Genomic DNA, 23,154 nt, shown 5'->3' with positions numbered 1-23,154 from the left:
TGTAATACAAGAAAATGAGGTACGTGTGTTAGAGATGTTGAAGATTGCTGCTCAGAGTCTTCAAGATATGGTCGTTTACCTATTGAGTGTTTTTTTCACTATTTTATTTAAATTTTTTGAAGGAGGATCCATAGGAAAAAAGAAAAATTTCGGTACCCACTGACCCCACCCACTATGGAGCCCTACGAGGGAACGCACTACAAAGTCATGCAAGGACAATGCAGCAATGCCAGGGTTTCGTGAGCACTATACCCAAACACCAGCATCAGGCACAATGTCCACAACACCCATTGAGAACTTCCAACACTGATACTTGATTGATTCTAGCCCAAGTGAACCAGCCGATTGACCCAAGGGGGGCCACCCAAAGGCCGCCCGTCTACAGGAATTCAAGGCCAAAGTGGTGTGTTAGGATTGGACCCCTCAACCACCAGGATCCTCTCCTCCCCTTCACGGGTCGCCACCCACGGCAAACACGTGGGTGGATGTTTAGATCCCAGAGAAGGTATCCAGACAGAACAAAACCTTCCCTGGGAGGCCCCCTCACCACGTACAGGAATCCACACCGAGGGGTAAGAGTGATAAAAAGGCTTAAAGTTTCCACTTAACTGACATTTTGAACGTGAATCTTCTGTTTGAGACAAACCATTATGCCAACGTGAACATTACAAACAGTCAAGTGTTACTGATGAAAGATGAATTACAAACAAGGTGGCTCTTATTAATAACTACAACTTGAAAAAGATAGTAAACATTAACCTTACTACGAAAGTTAAAATTGTAAAGCTAACATTTTCAGTTGCAAACTTTAAGAAGCAAAACACCTTAAGCAAGTCAAGTATGTATTGAAGTCACCACAGTCATGTTATCAAACCAATTCCAAATAGTGTTGTACAGGTGTGTATGAACTGCTGTTATCTTAAAAAAAAAAAATCTAAGAGAAATTATCAAAATCCAGAGAAATAAACATTTTGTGGATATGTATGTTTTGATCGGTCCAGCATTTGCTCTGGTATTATAATCAGGTTGATTAAGAGTTTGAAATTTACTTTGGGAAATTTGAACATACTGATTTGCACACATTGTTTAATCTTATGCAGTGTTTTAATAAAAGGTACATGGCTAATCATTTTGGTACAAGATTAGATATTCGAACAAAACAAGTATCATTTAATGTTGGCTTTAACATAAATGGCAGCAAATCATTTATTTCACTGATTATTGGGAAGTTCCATTCCTGAAACACCTGAAGATAATTATTGAAATGTTGTGAATGAAAAAGAATTTCAGAGGGAAACTCACTCACAGGATAACAGTCTAGTATATTTCAAGAAACATGAAACAAAACTATATGTAAATAGAAGACAAAAGATGGAAACATATCTAAAAAATATATCAAATCAATAATTACACTTAAATGCATACATACCCAACCAAAACTGTTTAGTTAGTCAAGGCACACATATAAACATTCCTTCTTTATCATATTATTCCTTTTATTATGTAAGTTAGAGTGTTACAAGTAACATGATTAAAAGAAAGGTTTATTTAAACTCAGTCATTTCCTCATTATAAAAACTGAAGCTTGGTAAGAAAACTAAAATACATAAAATTATTTTTAACATCATTTCATTCAAATGAAAATTGGTTTTCAGACAGGGCATTCAAGAAATCCTTTTTTCTAACTGTTCCCTATACTTTTGTCTTGCTGGATGCTCCTCAGATGGTCGAAAATGGGCTTTCCAACATGGCTCACCAGCAAACAGTCTAATGACTTTTGCATAATTCTGTAAATGAATGAGAAAAGGTTTTAAAGGCAACATTCAAGATAAAAAATTAACTATAGGTCTAACTTCTAATCACAATTGTGAATTTTGAAGATGTATTTTGTTGTATTTAAGATAAAATGTCATTAAAACAAGTACACAAACACACAATTTTATGGTGGATGTTATAAAATGGATTTAGAAGTAGGTTTCAATTGCCTTCATGAAAGTTTAACAACAAAAATTATAACTGAATGAAGATTAGAATGAATTCATAGATCATATGTACCTTTTCTCAATTTCTTTTCTGCTAACTATATTGTATATTTCATATATGAAGGTAGCTAATGGCATAATTATGATTGCTGTATAGGTACTTTAGACTTGTTGCAATGGATATCATAATGGGAAACACAACAAGCACTTTATTAAAGCAGATCTTATTCCAAAAGTTACGTTAATGGAATGAAAGGATGAAAGAAGTAAATTTATTAATGATTTAAAATCAGTCTATGGAAAATGAAAAAAACATTTACCTTTAGTGTAAAATAACCACCATCTGATGAGTCAATCCAGATACAATATATTAATTTAAAACCACAAGTGTTAAACACTGCATATACAATTACGTGTTGCTTCTTCATAGGTTCATAGGTAAATTAGTGGAATTTTAATCATGCCTTTAATATGGAACATTTTATATAAAACAAAGCTTTTATCATTGGCTCAAAGCTGTCTAACATTTAATATACTGCTGCTTTACAATAATACACCTCAATAAATAATTTCCCAATTTTCTAATTAATTAGTAAACAAGGTAGCCATACAAGATAACCACTTTTATGGCTCATTGGTAAAAGGGTTAGGTAAGAAGAGGTTATATCAAGACACACGTTGTATCATGTGACTGAGAAAACCTGCAGGACACGCTGTGTTATTAATGAGTGATACAAACACTTTCTGTAGCTTGGACTGTGGTAACCTAAACTATTAAACATTAAATTTCAAAGCAATCGATTAACAAAAGACACAAGATATAAAATGTCCAATTTCAATCAAATTTATTCATACCTTTCTTCTTCACACTAAACATACACAAGTTTTATTTATTTTAAAAACAGAACTTTTATGGATTGTTTTCAAATCTGGTTCACTGATTGATCTTTACATCCTAAAATTCAGTATCAAAATTGTGTTAGATACAAGTCACATTTGCAAATTTACCAAACAAAACTGCTTGAATTGACAAACTTTTGCACACACGTAAGCAGAAACTTGCCCAACCTATTGGTTTAAACTTTTTACTACAGCTTCATCTTATAGTAAAAGTGGGTAATTTTGTTATCTTTGCCACAACACAACTGATTTACAGCAACAAAATGATACAGTGAAAGTATGTGCAGATATACGAGTTAGGCAAGGCAAACTAGACTACCAGTTTCTAATTCAAGTTTTCAAAAGAATCATAGAGGTGGATGGTTAATATTTTCCAACTACTAAATACAAATTTGCTAAATGTTATGAAGTTCTTTTCATTAAAAAACATGTAGTATTGTATATTAGCTTGGACAACTGGTGTAAATAATAATGTTTGGTATGGTTGTTCCAAGTGCATGATGACAAACTGTTAACCTACTTTTATAGTAACACCATGGAATGAAGTTATTGAGTCAATTTTCTTTCTAAAACAACCCTAATATTTTAAACAGATCTGGTTAGTTCTATAAAGTATAGGTCTGTTATGAATAATAAGGTTGCAATCTTACAGGTAATAATGTAGGTTACTATCAAGTATCACTTTCTTGCTTGCTGTGGTTTCTTGATATGTACTGGCAAAAAGTCATGATTTCCAATAAGAAATGTTACACATTTTATTTCACCCATCATTAATGCCCCAAATTGAACACAAACCAGAACCTGGATAACTGAATGAACATTTGCTTCAAGATTCTTATCAATACTATAAGTGTAGCTATCAATTTGGTCAGCAATTTTGAGTTCATTTCTTTAAGTGGTCAGCTCAATCCTCTTTTAACTGCACTTTTTTTTTCACACCAAAGATGTTTTAGATCAGATACATGCAATGAATGTCGTAGTACATAACAAAGCAAGCTTAGACAAAGTGTAACAGGTGGGTTAGTAGGTGTAATTGTTAGTTTCAACTTATAAGTTACATGTTAATTTATTTCAAATCCAGGTTATGCAGTTGTGGGTTAAGCATACAAGTCACAAAATCAAAAAAATTTGTGTGCAGAGTAAAGAACCTTATTAAAAGGTAGTCGTAATACAACAAACCATATTTTAAATTATTGAACAATTAGTCTAAAAAGATTCCAAATCTTGAAATAATCAAAATTGAAAACTATTAAAACTCTTTGTTCTGCAAACTAATATTTTCATTAATAAGACATTGTATTTACTATACTGAACAGGTTATCTGTTGAAGTAATATGAAAAATTCCTTCAGGCATAGTTTCTCTTATACTAGTGGTTCACAAACTTTAATATCTTGAGAACACCTTACATTAAAATGCCAAATCTTTCACCTTCCCTCCTAAAAATTAATGTTTTCCAGTGATTTTCTATCTTACTTGAGTACAAGTTATAAAAACAGTAATCTTGGACATATGAAATTAGTTTTTCTTACAACACTTTTATTACACACTATTTATTATTAAAGTATGAAAACAACACTATTCCAATATTTTGCTTTCATAACTTGCATCACTTCGATTTAATTTATTTAAATTAAATAGACTAGCAAACTATTTAATTTTAAAAACAAAAATATATTCCCCATCACCTTTCCATTTCTCATAACGAGTCGTGAAGTTATAATTTACACTATGATGGATGAAGTTGCATTGATCATTACATCTCTTGGAAGTCCAAAACTAATGAAGGCAGAGAGAGAGAGTCTCAGGTTTGGTTTGGCATTCAGTCTACTTCTTATTTTGGTTTTCAGATGTACACATGAGGAAAATGCTATCATGCACAAGTATGTTGTGGACAATAGTAATGAAACTGCATTAGCTTTTCCTGCCAGCAGAAGGTACTTATTTTCTTAAACTGAGCCAAATGTTGATCAGTGACATTTCTCAAACTTATTTTCAGTTCATAATCACAAGAGACTCCAGTTAGTGTCTCATTGTATACTTAATATTTGCAATGACAAATTGGTACTATGAAAGAGGTTGTGTATCCAGTCATTATCATGACATAATTGGAAATTATTTCCTAAATGTTGTGCAATGTCCTTTTAGATGTGCAGTTATGTTGGTTTTAGTGCACTGATCCACTGAAAATTAATTTTCTGCCAGGAAATCATGGAGTACTGAAAGATTCAGTTTGGTTGTTTTTCAAAGACTTATCCCCGAACTTCTTGTAATAGATCCAACTAAATCTTGCTGGTTGAAAATTGTTATACTGAGCTTTTAGAGACATAAATTAGGTTACTGATATTTGAGAACAATGTCTGCTACATAAGCTAGATTATAAATCCATACATCTAATGAGGTGGAAAGAGACTGTTGAAGTAACTAGGATTTCCACTCTTGGCTGACAAATACACAAGGATTTTGCCCTGTGAAAGCTATCTAATTTCAGTAAGGATCAATAGACAATTGTGTGCACTGATCATTCTTCAAAAAGGCTTGAAATAAACTGGAATTTGTTGGTTGTGATTTTATGAAATTTGCCATTTCCACTGTATTGTCCAGCACTCCTTCAGGCATGCATTACGCCTCAAAAGCATGTTTATATATACTGCAAATAATTTATACTTTATACAGAATTTATACAGTAAATCTGATATACTTCCCTGTTATTAATGTGGGTCCATCAGTACAGATGTTTAAGTAACCAAGTCTTAGTTCTTGGCACTTATGTATAATATAAAAATAATACATAATGTTAACATATGTACACTATTTTTTTTGTTTTTAATTGTTTAACTATTTTAATGTTGTGTAATATTTATTAATTTATTTAATATCTAATAATTATTTAGTTTTTATAACTGTTTAAACTTAATTATTTTCATAAAAGTGATAGTTATGACAAAATTAATGTTACTTGGTACAAATCATGTTGTGTCTGTAGTTCAACTGTTTTATAGTAGCATAATAAATTGATGTTATGGTAGTTGAACCTGCTGTATTTTTCTCATTTCCTTAAGTTAATATTATTGTATCATAGTGCCTAATTGTCTGCAGAAAATTCTAGGCTTCAGTTGGTAAATATGTATACAGGCAACCAAATGAATGCAAAAGGTTAAGGTAGTAAAAGTTAAGTCAGACTGTGTGATTGTTAGCTTAGCCATAACAGGCTACACTTTCAAATGCTTTTCACAGTGTAACAGAGATAACAATAATAATTTGTATTGTCAAAGTACATTCTAAAGTAACTGAACCTGCAAGCAATGACTTCAATTTAAAGGAGAGTTATATAGAGTTCTTGATGTAACTGTGGTAACCCACAGTGTAACATAAATTAAGCTACTGCAGATTGTGCAATAAGAAACACATTAGAGAAAAATAATGTCAACCAAGTTTTAATGTAGTTGAGCTAGCTTGTGTAAACTTGTGATGGAAAAGAGAACTACTGAAAGCTTTATATACAATTGTATTAACTTGCAGAGTAACCTAAACGTACTTATCACTTATTATATTGTGATAACAGAAGAAAAAGAGAATTATTTAGTTTTAGAAACATATGCAATATCCTATAATGTAAATAATATTTGTCCATAGATTAGATTTATTTTAAATATATTATTTTAAAACAAGTGGATTGTGTGCTGTCCATTTACAAGGTCTGTTCAAAAAATACGCGGACTGTTTGAATTGCACGGCTCCAGTTGGTTCCAGGGGAATCCGCTTGGTGTCGCTAGGTTCGCACCGATCAGCTGATTACGACGCCATTTCCCGATTGCAGATATCTTCATTTGTGTATTAGCTACGCGGTTTTAAGTGAAGTGCGAATTTTCGTTTAGCGGATTTCAGAATGAATGACCTGAAGGAGCAACAACTTGCTGTGAAATTTTGTGTTAAACTTGGAAAATCTGCAAAAATTTTTTTACAATGACCGTAACAACACAACAACTGAGTAGAAAGATAACAGACTTTTGAATTATCTTAAAATAATTTAACAGGACATATAAAACATACCTCTCTTGTTGTCTCAATACATCATTTAATATTAAAACCACTTAAAGTATTTATTTAAATAAGACTGCTATTATAAAGTGTTTGTTTGTTTTTGAATTTTGGCACAAGGGCTATCTGCATTTTCCCTAATTTAATAGTGTAAGACTAGAGAAAAGGCAGCTAGTCATCACTACCCACTGCCAATTCTTGGGCTACTCTTTTACCAATGAATAGTAGGATCAACTGTTACTGTATAATGCCCTCACAGCTGAAAGGGCGAGAGTGTTTGGTAGGAGGGGAATTCCAAGCAGCGACCCTCCGACTACAAAGTGCCTTAACCATGCTAAGCCTAATCTAAACTGCAATATTTATTTTACATTTAATAGTAACTGAATGCAATTAGAGCAATTCATAAGTTCATGGAATTCTACTGCAACAATTATAGTTTTGCCAAAACAAATCCCAGGACAACATGTGGTAAAAAATTACAAAACTTTGAACCATATTCAAATCTGATTTTATACTCTGAATTATCAAATACTTTGAAGTTGACAAAAAATACTTTGTTCATAACAGAAATATTATTATACATAATCTGTGTACAAGTTGAGAGAAATATATGTCACTTCTAGTGTTAGCATGTCTCACCTTCTAGCAAACGTTTTAGATATTTCATCCATTAAGTTTACTGGGCCAGGACGGACTGATTCACAGTTACCTACTCCTACAGAACTCTTTATATAAAAAAATCTTTAAATCAGTTTGGTTACATTAACAGCATAACAAATAATCCTCAAACCAGGAAAAAATACCACACCTTATAATACACTCCAGCTAGAAAAATAAATATACATGTACCACACCTCAATTAACACTCCAGTTAAAAAAACAAATATATACGTACCACACCTCAATTAACATTCCAGTTACAAAAACAAATATATATACCACATCAAGTAATACTCCAGTTGGAAAAACAAATATAGGTACCACACCTCAACTAGCACTACAGTTATAAATCAAATATATGTACCACACCTCAAGTAACACCCAAACACGTTTATTTTTGTGAATATTTACAGTGAAAGAAGGTTGTGCTTTACATGCTGTTTCCAACTACGATGATATTTTAATAGTATGAGTTGATTGTGTTTTATTTATCATCATTCAAGACAGAAATACAAAATAGTTTTATTGTGTTAGGATCATTATTTAATCCCAATCTGACAGAAAACCACACTTTGAAAATTGACCAAAAACAGTTGTTATTTCTTCTCTGAACAATAACTTAGAAAAAAAATTCATCACAATTTTAACCAGCGGTAATTGTTTGTTACTCTTAAAACAAACCTTGCAAGAAGTTGTCTGAAGTTTAGCTCCTTGTAGTGCAGCTGCTAGCGACGTTCCCTCAATACCACCACTTTCTGAACTTGGTCCTGTGCGTGGCAAAGTATGTGCCCCACTCATGGGTGGAGGTGGTGGGGCAGGTGGAGCTTTTGTATTAAGAGGAGGTGGTGGAGGGACAGCTGACATTACTGGCATGGGGGGAGGATGTGGGGCTGGAGGAGCAGCAGGCCCCGAAGAAGTATGTTGATGACCATTCTGTTGGGGTGGGGTAGGTGGATGACTGTTCCCCACTTTAGTAGAAAAGAGAAAGACAAATTTAATGAATACTCACTCACTAAATCCATGAAGTATAATAGTAGGTGTAAGGCTCAACTGATTGCTTGAGATATAATTTGTGTCATAAAAATGTTGGCTGAAACGGGTAACACAGGATTCTCCATACTTAGGCCATTTATTTATAGGTAGTTTTGGTTATTAAACGTAAAGTTAGTTTTGGTGGTAGTGAATTCTATAAGGGTTGCTACTTGGTTGCTGGGGATGTGTATCAATGGGTTGGTGTCTTGGATATAAAGTTCTAAAGCAATCTTGCAGACTTCAGTTGCTGGGACTTCTGTGAAGAAGGAGATTACATCAAAACTGGCCATTAAGGCTTTATGATTTGGTTGATTAAGAATATATTTAAAGTAAAAAGAGTCTTTGTAAAAGGATCCAATTGATGTTACATATTTAGAAAATGCTCACGATATGTATTTAACATAGTTAAATGATTCATAGGTCAACATCATTGGTCACAGTGGACAGTTGAGTTTATGAGGTTTGGGGGTGCCACATGTTTGTGATGTGCACGAGTTGGTCCTGTGTAGATAATAATAAATGTTGGGTTGGTTTTTTGTAGTAACATTTTGTTTAATTGGTTTTCATGTGTTTTTGTTGGATTTATGTTTATTAGTTTAAATTTGTTTGTATCTGATAAGATGCTCATTTTTTGAATGTATTCATTTGTGTTCATTACAACTATAGCATTGCCTTTATCTGCTTTTAGAAGTTTGATGTTGTTGTCTTGTTTTGGGTTGTTTGTAGAATTAATATCTTTTTATGTGAAGTTGATTTATAGTTTTCTTTTCTATGAAATTATACTGATGGTTTTCATGGGTTTGAATGAGCCATCCTGACAGCAAGAAATGAAAAGATTGAAGGAGAGAGTTGAGAGAAATTAGTGGATCTCTGGACATAGTCCAATGATTTGCAAGAGTCTACTGAAAAGGACATAAATGAGTGCATCGCCTAGGAAGAAACAAATCTAGTGAGGCTAAAGTCCACAGAAGACAATGGAACTCCTCATGAAGGAAGAGAACTTTTGAAACCAGAAGCTTGATGTGTTAGAAATATGAAGAAGGCTTAGCTCACTCAAGAAATGATAGTGAGTACGGAGAAATAATGACATCAAAAGTTGACCAGCTAATACAACAAATGAAGGAATCAGATAGTGAGTACGGAGAAATAATTACATCAAAAGTTGACCAGCTAATACAACAAATGAAAGAATCAGATAGTTAGTACAGAGAAATAATGACATCAAAAGTTCACCAGCTAATACAACAAATGAAGGAATCAGATAGTGAGTACAGAGAAATAATGACATCAAAAGTTGACCAGCTAATACAACAAATGAAGGAATCAGATAGTGAGTATGGATAAATAACGACATTGAAAGTTGACCAGCTAATACAAATAGGTAAACTCCCAAAGCAGAAGTAACGATGAGGCAGAAGATACCTCCCAAAATAAGATTAGAAGAGATAACTGTTGATACAGAAGTTGAAATGCTAACCATACAAGTAGATTTTCAGTACAATGTCCACTTGACCCACAGTGATGTAGCTAACTTGATAGGAAACTTGACTACTGTAGAAGAAAAGGAGAAATAAAGGAACTGAAATATGAAAAACAACATCTTCAATGGTTATCCACAACCTACCTTGGATTGAAGAAATCTTACATCCTGAACCAAAGAATGACAAGGAATTGATTCACATGCAACAGATACAGAATTGACAACTATTCCTGTATCTTTTTAGGAACTACAAAATGATTGGAGTAAAACCTCAGATAATGTTATGTATTTGTTCCACTGCTACCATTGCCTAGAAAGAGAACACAACCTCTTCCAGGCATTAAAGGGCCTAAAGAGGGGAGTAAAAAACTGGAATACAATAAAAAGGAGGTTGACAGTTGAATGATAGAGAAAGCCCCTCAAGGGGAGCATTAACAAGCTTTTTACAAAAAACATCCTCAGATGTGCAAAGATGAAGAACTCCCACAAAACCAGAGATAAGAGTGGTTCCAGAAACAATTCATCTCCAATCCTCTTCAGAAGGATGTCAAGAAAAGACCACCAGATGAGTAAAATTCTGTATCAGGATAACCAAAATGAGAAAAAATGATTTCTGATGAGATGTCTCAACTATATTTGTTGTTGTTTTTTAAAGAAACTAAAACGTTTCCTGAGATAAGACTGATAGAGTATAACTCCAGTGAGTAAGGAATTTGAACTAACCAAGTACCAGAAACAACATTAACCAAACAGCTACTGAGAAAGGAATTGAAGTCAATGTGGATAACAGGTAGATTTGACCTTCTGCAGTAAAGCTTTCAGGGTCACTGTAGAGAGCCTTAGAAAGATAGTGTAAGGAGGGCAGCTAGCAAAAAGTTAAAAAATCAAAATATAACACAATCAGACTAATGGCATGAGAGAGAATCAAAGTAGAAAAAGATATCTAAACTAAAATAAGAGATTCAAGAGACTGAAGGTCTAAGAAAAAAGAATCTCAAACATAAGACATAAAGTAGGAGCCTTGAGTTTGGGAATTATGTAGGAATGAAAGTCAAGATGAAGCTGAAATAGACAAAAACCTGCATGAGCACAAATATCAGCAAGGGATACAAAAAGAAATTTTGAGGTTTAAGGCTCTTGCAACAAGTTGTAGGGATCATGATGAAAACCTCCGAAAGGTGTGCAAAGAGGACAGACAAAGAAAGCATTTAATAAGAAGATAAAAGTGAAGAGAGAGAGAGAGAGTCAAACAAAGAAAACAAGCTGGTACAAGGGAAGACGAGGCAACTGAGAGTCAATAAAAGATAGAAGAGAATCTTTATAAAGACAAATATTGGATTAAGGGGTCAGGAGAAGAAAATATACTTGCCTGTAAACAAGTAGAAACAACTGGAGTAAAAGACAAAATCCACATTCCAGAACAGCAAAGGATAAAACAAGTTTGAATGATTCTCATCTGGGATAAAAGAATCACAAACAAAGACAGGCAGTGGAAAGAGCTGGATCCAAAAATATGGCAAGCTAAGTAAAAAAAATCCTAGAAGTAGTAGGCTACGAGTTCCAGTATGAGACCAAGGATGTAGGATAGAACTCGCTTCTTGCTGTACAATAACTGTATCTCACTGTTGGCATAGCTACAGTTTCTATTGAAATACTGCTTCTGATGAGACTTTAGAAATATGGGGACAAAAATTCATATAAAATAAAGTCCATCTAACTGATATATGTATATATTTATTTTATTGGAATAAAAGAAACTTAAAAAGGTAATTATTCTTATTAGACAATACTTATGTGATATTTCAATTTAAAATTTATCCAACAACCCACGAAATGGTTTGATGTAACTTAGCAACACATTCAAGAATAATCCATTTTAGTAAGTGATGAGGTAAGAGCTCATTCAGTAATTTTGTGCATGTACAAAAAAGTTTTGGTAGTAGTATACCAAGGTGCCAGCTGTTTGTTCTGTGGATAAGTGAGTACTACAGTCTGAAATAATAGTTGTGATTAATATTCATACTAATTACAACTATGATGAAGGATTTGCTCAAGGATTTAGGCTTCAAATATGCAAAGGTAACCAAACTTATCAATTTACATAAATACTTATGTTATTTCAGTGTTTCGTGGTGAACAAAAATGATATGAATATATTAACTCTTTTGTGATGTACTTGGTATAATATACACAAGTTAATCTACATATTTGCACTATAGCTTTTTACACAGTACATGTATCTTATTTTTACAAATTGTAGGTGACTTTTAGTAAAGATTGCAAATATTTTGTACAAATAATATCTGATTTTTAATGAAATATTTTAATAAAGATTTGCTTGTGAAAATATTGAGTCTTTTACTTTAGTCTAAGAACTAAGTGATTTCATACAATGATTAAAAAAAAACTATTAATCATCCAGAAATTTCAAATATTATTTGTATAATCTTTAAAATCTACTAAATACATTTCAATATATTTTAAATGTTTTTTCAGTAAAACTTCACATTTTATTTTATTCTCTATACTCTAACTGTGTGGGGTCTGTAATTTGACCAATTTCGTAACCATCATAAAAAATTAGGAAACAAATATAAGTTATGTTTTTTCAATGACTACATATAATAATAACACCAAAATACAGATGTTTAGTGCAAGTAGCTTAAGTCTCATAACACTATATGTTGCATAACTTGACCCAGTGCTCGTGTACTTATGTCCCATTTCCAATAATGGGAAACTGACCTTTAGTCTTCCTTAGTGCACTAGTATTTTATAATATATGGTCACATCTCAATTATTACACATTATATACATGTATATAGATTACTTTTTTATAAAATAAATTATTAAACTTATTCTTCTTAAAATATAGAACAATAAATCCAGAAGTGAAGCAAACAATTATTTCTTCTCACTACGACATTTGAACTCAGTTGGTAAGCCTTTCTACATTGCAGGATATCAACATTTTTCCTTTTTTTTTTTTTTGGGGGGGTGTATATATATGCACACAGTTGAATAAACAAAAACTTCATAAATAACTGTACTGATACCATAGAATCCTATAATAATTCATAAGGCTAAATAACTAAGATGTATTTTGATTTTTAAAAATATAAAACTTTAAGCAGATTAAAAGACTCAACCTACCTGTCATGTAATCTTGATTCAAAAGAATGTGGTAAATATTTCACAGGTTAAAATAGGTAAGAAGACCTTTAGGGGGACATTGTAAAATGTTGATTCACATGTCATACATTGAAGTGTATATGTTTTCAAATATGGAAAGAGGTTAATGGGACCATTATGTATGATTCAGTATATACACCATACCTCAGGAACATAAACAGATAAGAGGTTTGATTTTACATTCTAAGTTGTTGATATTACTAATTTGAGTTCCCAATTTGTACAAAACTATAGACTTAATATTTTGACATCACAAACATCTAATTTTGAACAGTACTGCATTCAACATACCACATAATTTAATACAATCTATATTTAAGTGTGTTATTTTGAAATGTATTTTTAAATTAAGAAATTAACTCATATATAATACTAAAGTTTGAATTATAATCTACAATTTTATTCCAAACTTACTGATGTATATCAAAAAAAAAAATTTGAATGCAAATCAATAAACACAATGACATGGCCTTTGACCCATTGCAAAAGGGTTAATATATTTTTCAGTAAGCCATTTTCATAACAAGAAAAATAATGTTATTCAAAATTAAAAATCATTAATTATTTTACAGTTTGACCTCAGCACTTGTAACAGTTTCATATAAATATTTATCAAAACACATGCAGATCCAAACAAACAATTTGTTATTCTTTCTGTCATAACATTTCAATCTGATGAAGGAACAATGTAATCTGAAACAACAGATTATAAAAGTACAGTGATACCCCATTTAGTGCTTAGATGTGATTCCCGACTACAGATCTCTAAACATATTAGTTCTGACCAGGGTCATTTTAGCATTATGTATTCATAAATATGTAACTAAGAGAATCGATTATAACCTACGAATAATGTACAAGTGCTCTAGTCAGGTAGTGTTAAATTTAATGTGAAGTAATCAATGTTGCTACTGCTGAAGAAAAGCATATTTTTATTAGTCTTCAATCTTGACTGGTAACAGTAACATCAAATAGAAAATCAGACTTCTTTTGCCACACCCACTTATCACATCCTCTCTTTCAGGGTTAGTTAACATACATAGTTAACTCTTATGTTTATGACCATATTAGTTAACACAACCAACAGACAGGCAAGATTTCCATCTAGCAAATGACATGTTATGTTTTGTTTTCTGTACAGAGATTCGTTGATCACTTCCTCAGAAATTTTTTTTTTCCCCATGGGAATCATATTCTGTGTATGGATGACATTTTAACGGTTCATGCCAAGTCGCTACAAATGTCAAAGCAATTGTGATTGTTGCAGGACATTGTCTGTTTTCTACATGTTATTACTCTATGTACTTTGCTGCATTACTTTATTAAATAAACATTAATTAGAGCACTACTACTATCAGTATGAAAAGTAATGTTCTTAAAACACTTATTGATTTTCATCATTTTCTCTCTCTCTCTCTCTCTTCCTTGCTAAAGACTCTCAAGGAGACAAGATCTCTATTATGAATCAGTTTAAAGTGGGCTGATGTTAAAGGGGATCTCACTGTTAAATGAATTGATAAAAAATCCAGTATGTAGGAACTTTTCACAAATAAAATATTCACCTGAATTATTACTGTACTGAACTAAGCTTTGCCTTCTTTCTCCATCAGTGTCTTCTTTGGTGCTGTAATAAAAAAAAATTATGGTAAGTGGAACAAAACATTTATCAAAACAAGTCATAATTCACGATAAGCTACATGCAGACTGAAAGGAAAACTGAAAACAATGTTTATAAAAGTGCAAACAGTATTACATCAATATAGTTTGTTACCAGTGTTACATAATACACAAAAAATATATTAAAAACAAGACATTCCAACATCTGCTAAAGGACTTGGTCAAATTGATTAATCATGTATCTCATGATGAGGAGAAACCCACTTGAATCTGTGAATTAACGTTTACTACAATTCTGGATCAGCTACACGTACTCTCACAAACTTTGGTACGCTTTATGTAAACATTACAAACCTGTTCTACATATAAAGTTAAATGTTTTTAATGAACTATTTTTACTAAAGATCTAAAGTGTTAACTGAATCAGTCTGATAAAACTGATATTTATACTAAGAATGAACACCTTACAGTTTGTATAATATTGTATAATATTTAAAATAAATACAAAAAATTATTTAAATGTTCTAGTAAAACTTTATAAATTTATTTTTTGTACCATAACAATAATTGTAGCAAAACCATCATTATATAAAATAAAATAAAAAATTTAATACAAAGCTAAATTAATAATACCATTTTCCCTCTGCACTGACTGCAACACTCACTAGAATATTCCAAAGTACTTGTATTTGTTCTGAACACCCAAAACACTCTACTCAATATATGAATCAGGTAACACTTCTGTCAGAAACATAACTCTAACTACACACCACTGAATGGCTTCACCACACCAACTTGTGCTCCCAATTTTAAAAGTGAACTCTACACTGTGTCACTCAACTGATTAAAATAATAATATATCCTCTATAAAATTTACTTTTGTTTTCAAAGCAGCCACTTAGTAGCCAGAGGAATTCTAATGGAAACAAATCCCACAAATTGGAGCGTGTTAGTGATGTTAATACAAATCCCACAAATCGGAGGGTGTTAGTGATGTTAATGTATACTTGAACGTCATTCTTAATTACAAGCTTGTTTAAATTATCATGAAATGTAAGTTTAACATTTCTTTCAATGTAATGCTTTACTTACAATGAATGAAGATGACTAAATTCACCCAAACTTATGGTCATCAGGAATGGAGTCCCCCATCTGTTGATAACCAGACTGTTGTTGCTGGAACTGATGATTTGGTACAGGGGATGGTGGAAGAGGTTTTGTCACTGAAATACAGAATACCACCTTTAATGTCATGACAACCATTATATTATCTAAGAGACACATCAGTGGTTTCTGAAGACTTATGTGAACACCTTGCTGAGGTTCAGTTGAGCGCTCCACGACCACAGTCGACTTGAAGGCTCAGAGTGGCAGGCGACCTTCATTTATTCCCGTTATTCTTATGTATTGAATTTAACATATTTAGTATTGGGTACAATCACTGAACATTTCAGGGGCTTTTGTTGAGTTATTGCCGAGATATCATGCTTTTAGTACTGATACCGTAATTAGTTGAAGTATCAAACATGCATATTCAGCGCCGTGCCAAACATTAAAAGTTATTATTCAGTACCAAAAGGGTTAAGCACTGTACTAAACTTTGGCCGAGTTTCCATCATCACATTATTCCACCAATAATTTCACGTTATTATTTCAATTATGGTGTCTTTGAATGAATCTAAATCTTTACTTAATTATTTCGAAGTGTCGTGCTTATGAAAACTTAAGTTTCAAATTTTTTGGTTGTAAATTATTTCAGACCGGTTGAATGGTTATTAGAATTGCTATGAAAGTTTTTTTATTGCATTATTTCTGACGAGAGACAAAGATTTCACTATAAGTTCAAGAACTTATGATTATTTTGTGTGATCTGAGAATGGTTTATATTGAGGTACATATTGGTTTGAGTCGATCTCTTTGAATCTTGGTGAATCAGTACATCTAAAGAAAGGTTTTTTTTTTGTTGTACTCGTGCTGTTGAGCGAATTTTACGTTGAGACATGAGGTTCAAACCCTGTAAAGAAACTTCATACATTTGACAGCTGTAAGGCTACCTTACCAAGTTAAAAAGAACTTTCAGTTTTATCTGTAGAAGGAGTCCAGCATGCACGTTTCCTACAGTTGTTTACTAGCACCCTAGAAAGTGGAGAAAAACATTATGTTGTCTTCTCTGAAGCTCTAACAGACTGTAGGAGTGATTTCTTCACCTAGCAAGTTGAAAAACAACACAGATGTTGATATAGACTGAAAGTGACAAGGATATATCAGTACATTACTTACTTCAGCTTTTTGCATGTTACTGCTCATGTGAAACGGTCAAGAGAATCTGGCATTACGATAGTAGAATAACTGTACAGAATTAAATATCAGTGGTAAAAATAACATCACGTTATTCACACAATCAGTGGTAAAGATAACATCACGTTGTTCACACAATCAGTGGTAAAGATAAAACATGTTATTCACACAAGCATGAATCTTTACATTAGTAGGAAATGTGAATTATTTGTTGTTCATGGTGCTTCAAATATTAAATGATAAAGAAAGTTTATGATTAAGTCTTTTTATTATGATTCTTAGTAGATACTGAGGTAATATGTATACAGTTATGACACTCTAATACACGCATCTATAATAATTAAAACTAACAGTGCTTTTTAATTAGTAGTGACAATCATAACAAAAAAATTAAAAAGTATTAAGATCTGTTAATGTGACGAATTACCTTAATGATATGATAGTAAATATTTTTTTATACATGATTTTCTCAAAACCCGACACTCAAATAATTTTAAATGCATTGCATCTACACATTGTAGTTGGAGTTTATAAGACAAAAATACCATTATTTTGAGTTAGTTTTTCCAGTGCTCTCTGCATTGTCAGAGAGAAATTGTCTGCTTCCTCTTTACTACTGAAGTTCAAACCATAAATTTGTCAGTTGTCTCGCCACTGATGGAAAGTTGCTGTAGCCTTGTTGTACTTCAACCCTTTTAGAATTGCACAGTTGATAACAACCTAACAGATATATACATACATATATATATATATATATTTATATCTGCATATTTTCAATATTGTACAGTTGATAACCTGACATATATATATTTATATCTGCATCTTTTCCATACTGCACCAATGATAACATTTTAAGTGCCACCAGAAGTCATTCTCTAGGGTCTGATAAAGTATGGCAGTCACTCCAATACTTAAATTTAAATATTGTCACGTACAAACTTTTCTATTAACGTCAATGACGGTTTATATACTTGAGCAATGGAGTGAATATTCATTTGTAGTTAAGCACAAAGTCAACTACAAATATCAAAACCCAGTTTTTAGTGTTATAAGCTCTCAGACTTATCACCTAGAGTCCAAGGAAGTGTAACTGGTACCTCCATTGACAAAAGTTGGACCTGCAATTGTTATACCTCATCCTTCTAACAATAACCTGCTGATACAATTCTGTCCTGTACCTGTATCTACAATTCACTTATTCTAACAGTCACACATATGGCCTGTTACAGAAACATGTTCAGCTGCAATGTTTATAATACTTTGTGTTTCCCTATTCTGACCTTTAATATAATTTAAACTTCAACTGTATTCTCTGTGTGGCTTTAGCAAAACAATTTTTATAACAAATTTGATAAAAAGCACCTAATATTCAGAGTGCACCAAAACACCTATATGTGAAGAACAAGGGTTAAAAGAAATGTAAATATTTACAGAAGAAAAACAAAAACAAAGATAACTTTTAATTATATGGTAAAAATAATTCCATTCCCAGTCTATGTAACAACAACAAATCAGTTTTATTTCTTCTTTAAAATTTCTTTATAGGTTTTTACACTTTATAAGTTGTTGTAGGCCTTCCTGCTATCTACACCATCCCAATGTAAAAATCAACTCAATATGTAACACAGATCCAAAAATGTTAACATGCAGAATGATTCATTCTATTGGTTAAAAAAATAAACATTCCATCTCATTGTTGTTTCATTGTCCACTTGTATTTGTAATCTCATCTTTGTGTTAGGTATTTCTCAAAGTCCCTTATTCTAAACTTAGAGCTTTAAAAAATATATCTTGTAACAATACATACATACTTATATTTGCAATCCACACACACACACATATACAGGAGAGATAGAGACACAATATGTGCATAACACAATAATAACTGTCACTGAAATCTATTGTAGTTTTAAAATGTTGCTAATACCATGGGTTATATACCATACCTAACATAATTTGTACCACAGAACTTATGTCCAATTTATTACCATTTCAAATAAGCATGATAAATACACTCATTTTACATTGAATAAATTAGCAGCAGTATAGCACATTGAAACAAAAACTGAAAATATACGTTTTCAAAACAGCAAATTTAATTAGTTAAAACTGTACTGAAATAGTTATCAACATTTGTTTAATACAATAACAGTACTAATCATGGGTTAATTTAAATTCTATCAGGACATTTTAATAAAGAAATGTTTCACATCTATGCAATTTTCTAATTAACACAACTTGGTTTTCTGACTCGTGTTGTGCCATCCACATTACCAAATACTCTCGGTGGAGATTTTAATAATCTATTCAGATAATATTATTAATTACTTAGAAAAATGCTCAAAAACAAACTTCAGTGGAATATGTAAATGTCCAAAACTTACTTACACCATTTGTAACAAAATGCAGAATCTCGAAAAATGTTTTGTGATGCAGTTTTAAAATAGTTTCAAAATCTGGCAAGCCATCAGAAACCAATGAACCTAAATGTTTGATAAAAAAATCAAATTGACTGTAGATATGTCTTTTCCACATTCAAAATATCAAATTTAATCTTTTGAAGTAAGTACTATGACATATGGTATGTTGGATATATCAGTAATGCGCACGAGATTATATAAAAGGACAAGGTCCAACGTACATTCTACATTTAGAGCTACCATACACGGCTCAGGTCGAGGGTCTTCCAAAGATAAGAATAACGTCCTCGCACATATGCTCAATAAGCCTGCTTTCTCCTGGGTCAGAAATGAGATCAAACATTAAGAAACATAAAAGAAAACTAAAAATTATTTTGAAAATATCAACTCGTATAAATGTATACATACATCATGGTCTTTTAGTTTTCTTCGCACCACCCTAAATGCATTATTGGCAACATGATTGTAGATATGGACTTTAGAAAGACCACTCGATGAACCACTGTGAATCCATCGTTTATTCTGGTCATCGTAAATCATCACAGAAGGGTTTTTGCCGATGCAAGCGACTGCTCTGCACGAAATTAGATAAGTTTATAGCTTCTATTAGACCTTCTGTACAACTATTGTACCAACACATGAAAAAGTTAATTAGTATTAAAACTGTCCACATTATATTTAGCAATAAAGATTGATGTCACATTTTGTTTTTAACACCAAGTTATTGATATTATGTGAACTTCAGAAATATTGCACAAATGACAATAATATCCTTAATCATTTCTACCTATAAATATAAACAAATTTTACAGTAATTGCTAATAACCCATTAAATCAGCACCATAAAACAACAATGAATTAAATATCGCATTTGTTGTAGCAGTCCAGGTTGTCAACTTATTGTCATAACGGATAATGTATGTGAAAGTAATACCCGAATACGGTGGGAATATCCCATTTATCGAACAAAATCCAAACGCCGATGTTAATCTTGTCAGACGTCATGGAAAATTGTACAAAAATCAAATAAGGGTAGGAAGCTGAGTGCGTGCGCCCTTGTGGGATGTGTAGCATTAAATATGTAGGCGGCCTAGCATTGTCAGGTGGGTTAAGGCGTTCGACTCGTAATCTGAGGGTCGTGGGTTCGAATCCCCGTCATACTAAACGTGCTGGCCGTTTCAGCCGTGGGGGCGTTATAATGTGACGACCAATCCCACTATTCGTTGGTAAAAGAGTAACCCAACAGTTGGCGGTGGGTGGAGATGACTAGCAGCTTTCCCTCTAGTCTTATACCGCTAAATTAGGGACGACTAACGTAAATAGCCTTCGTGTAGCTTTACGCGAAATTACAAAGGAAACAAACCATAAACATGTCCGTATGACAACCTGGACCGGAAACTATAATGAGACATACACATAAAGGTGGTTGTTATTTTGGATTTCTGCATAATAATTATGGATACAAATGTTATTTAATGAAATTATTACTACAGTTCATTGTTTATTATATATATATATTTATTACCAGACTGCTGTAACTTCATATTGTTTTTCAGCTATTATGGCAACATTAAAAGCGTGAATATATGTGAAATGGCGAAATAGACCTTGAACTGTGTAAGAAGTTCACAAAATCAGATCGAACGATAGGGTATTTTTGCATTAACGGTACCATAATAATCTACATGAATATGGCCTTAAAAAGGAGCAGAACGAGTACGCGAAATTAGCTCTGATTTCTTGATAGTGTTCATTGCTTGAATGTATTTTAAAAAAATAAATAATTACACTAAACAAAGTGAAACTAATTGCTGACCTGTTTTATTCACTTTCATGTTACGATGTATGCTAACATGTTTTTGCAGGTAAGTATATACCATAACAGATTATAAAACAAACAAAACATGGCTGGTATGCGTTTTAACATTTTTATTAATAAAGCATAGAACAACGTTTCAATCTTTTAAGGACATTTTCAAGTTAACCATTCCGAGATACATTTTTGTTTCAAGTGGGTTTTCTGTCATCAAGAAGAACAATACATGGTTTAATATGTAAAACAAAATGTACGAAGGGAAAGAAATACTAAATGTACTTGTACTGAAAAAGAATATATTTTGAAATCATTGCGAGTTGTGGATTTGTTTGTATTGTCATATGGTGAATTATTAAAAGCACTTCTAACGTAGAAGTGTGAACTTTGTGTGATTTTTGTCATAATGAGCTATATTTCCGAAATAAACACACAAGTAATATTGCTTTTTTCCCGATTTTATCGAGTAAACTTAAATTTAAAAAATATGTTTATTTTCTCGTTGATTGAGTTTTGGTTATAATTTTTTAAATTCATCAAATATTTGAAATAGCTTTGTTCGTAATTTTGAACACGTAGGGCAAGGTCTAAACAAGTTTACAATCAACTAGATTTTAATATATTTGATTATAACTTTAAATTGTTTAAAAGACAACTTTTAAATAGTTTGGACTTGTATATCGGGAAAACTTAAGCTTTGTTAATACTTCAGGATTTTCCTTTTTTATATTTTATAAATAATATTCTTTCTGATAGATGGGGCTGTAACGCATCAGGATATTTCTTTTTGTTATTGAAAACAATATTCGAGATAATAGATGGCGCTACGGGATATTATATCGCAATATAAAGGTTACATAATAGGTGTTATATGGTTGTGCACTTCCGCAAAATTTCTAGAATGTTTTTTTGACTTTTCGTTAAGCATGTTACACAATTTTCATTTAACCTTTTATAAAAACAAATGTTTATTACTCTTAAACACGTTTGGTGCTTAATAAAGATCTGAAAGTTAAAACTTTGCGTCAGAATATGAGAGCTATATTCTCTATTTGTTGCACTAGAATACAGTGAAAAGGCCAATGAGTGCTATATAAGGCGTTTTTTTGTGCTTCGTGACGTAGTTGACAACGTGAGATAGTATCGAATGGTGTGGTAGAAGGGCACGAAAGCGGATTTTGAACGGAAGGTAGAGGAGAACTACGGAGACTAGAAGAATAACCAGATGCGTCGTAACGGCAACGATGAATGGGAAATTTTAAGATAACACTGGTGAAATATCAGTTTGATATACAATATTCCCTCGCTATTCGCGGGGGTTACGTTCTTTACCCCCCGCGAATATTGGATGCAGTTTTAAAACTTCTATGTATGAGATTATATACAGTACTGAATGCTTCCCAGTCACTTTCTAAATACACTCTTACTCATTAATACAGTAATAATGTAGTAATATTGCATGCAGTCATGTATTTCACTAATGTAGTAATGATAATGTAAACATTTTAATTTTGTACTGCAACAATATTTTAATCAAAAAGAAACGTAGGTACAGGAGGACAGTAACACCGCATAGTATAGTTACCCATACTGTATTACTGTTTCGTAAAGCCATTTTCTATGCGTACAACACATGAATAAGAATTGACAGAAAGTGGAACAAATTTAAAGGCAAACTTTGACAGATAAATACAGTACGCACAGTTAGGTAATAATAATA

General features: G+C 32.2%; 1 protein-coding gene across 8 annotated transcripts; it reads right to left on the bottom strand.

The window, feature by feature from the left end:
- Positions 1-1,302: 1,302 nt before the first annotated feature.
- LOC143251912 (uncharacterized) lies at positions 1,303-20,557 on the bottom strand. Of its 8 annotated transcripts, none has more exons than XM_076503267.1 (8): positions 20,030-20,557; positions 19,843-19,939; positions 19,586-19,684; positions 16,021-16,126; positions 14,849-14,910; positions 8,264-8,550; positions 7,562-7,647; positions 1,303-1,787 (listed from the first exon to the last, which is right to left on the bottom strand). In XM_076503267.1, exons 1-8 carry the CDS (start codon positions 20,159-20,161, stop codon positions 1,682-1,684), a joined length of 975 nt encoding a protein of 324 aa, XP_076359382.1. In that variant the 5' UTR covers positions 20,162-20,557; the 3' UTR covers positions 1,303-1,681. The 8 variants fall into 8 exon arrangements, with proteins under 8 accessions (XP_076359382.1, XP_076359388.1, XP_076359383.1 ...); XM_076503273.1 differs by lacking the exon at positions 19,586-19,684 and adding an exon at positions 17,747-17,921 and having other exon boundaries at positions 20,030-20,046; XM_076503268.1 differs by lacking the exon at positions 7,562-7,647.
- Between the last annotated feature and the right edge of the window lie 2,597 nt (positions 20,558-23,154).

The sequence above is a fragment of the Tachypleus tridentatus genome, chromosome 6 (genome assembly GCF_004210375.1).
Source record: "Tachypleus tridentatus isolate NWPU-2018 chromosome 6, ASM421037v1, whole genome shotgun sequence".
Classification (NCBI taxonomy): Eukaryota; Metazoa; Arthropoda; class Merostomata; order Xiphosura; family Limulidae; genus Tachypleus; species Tachypleus tridentatus.
Note: the sequence above shows the minus strand (reverse complement) of the source record. Positions and strands in the feature narration are given on the sequence as shown.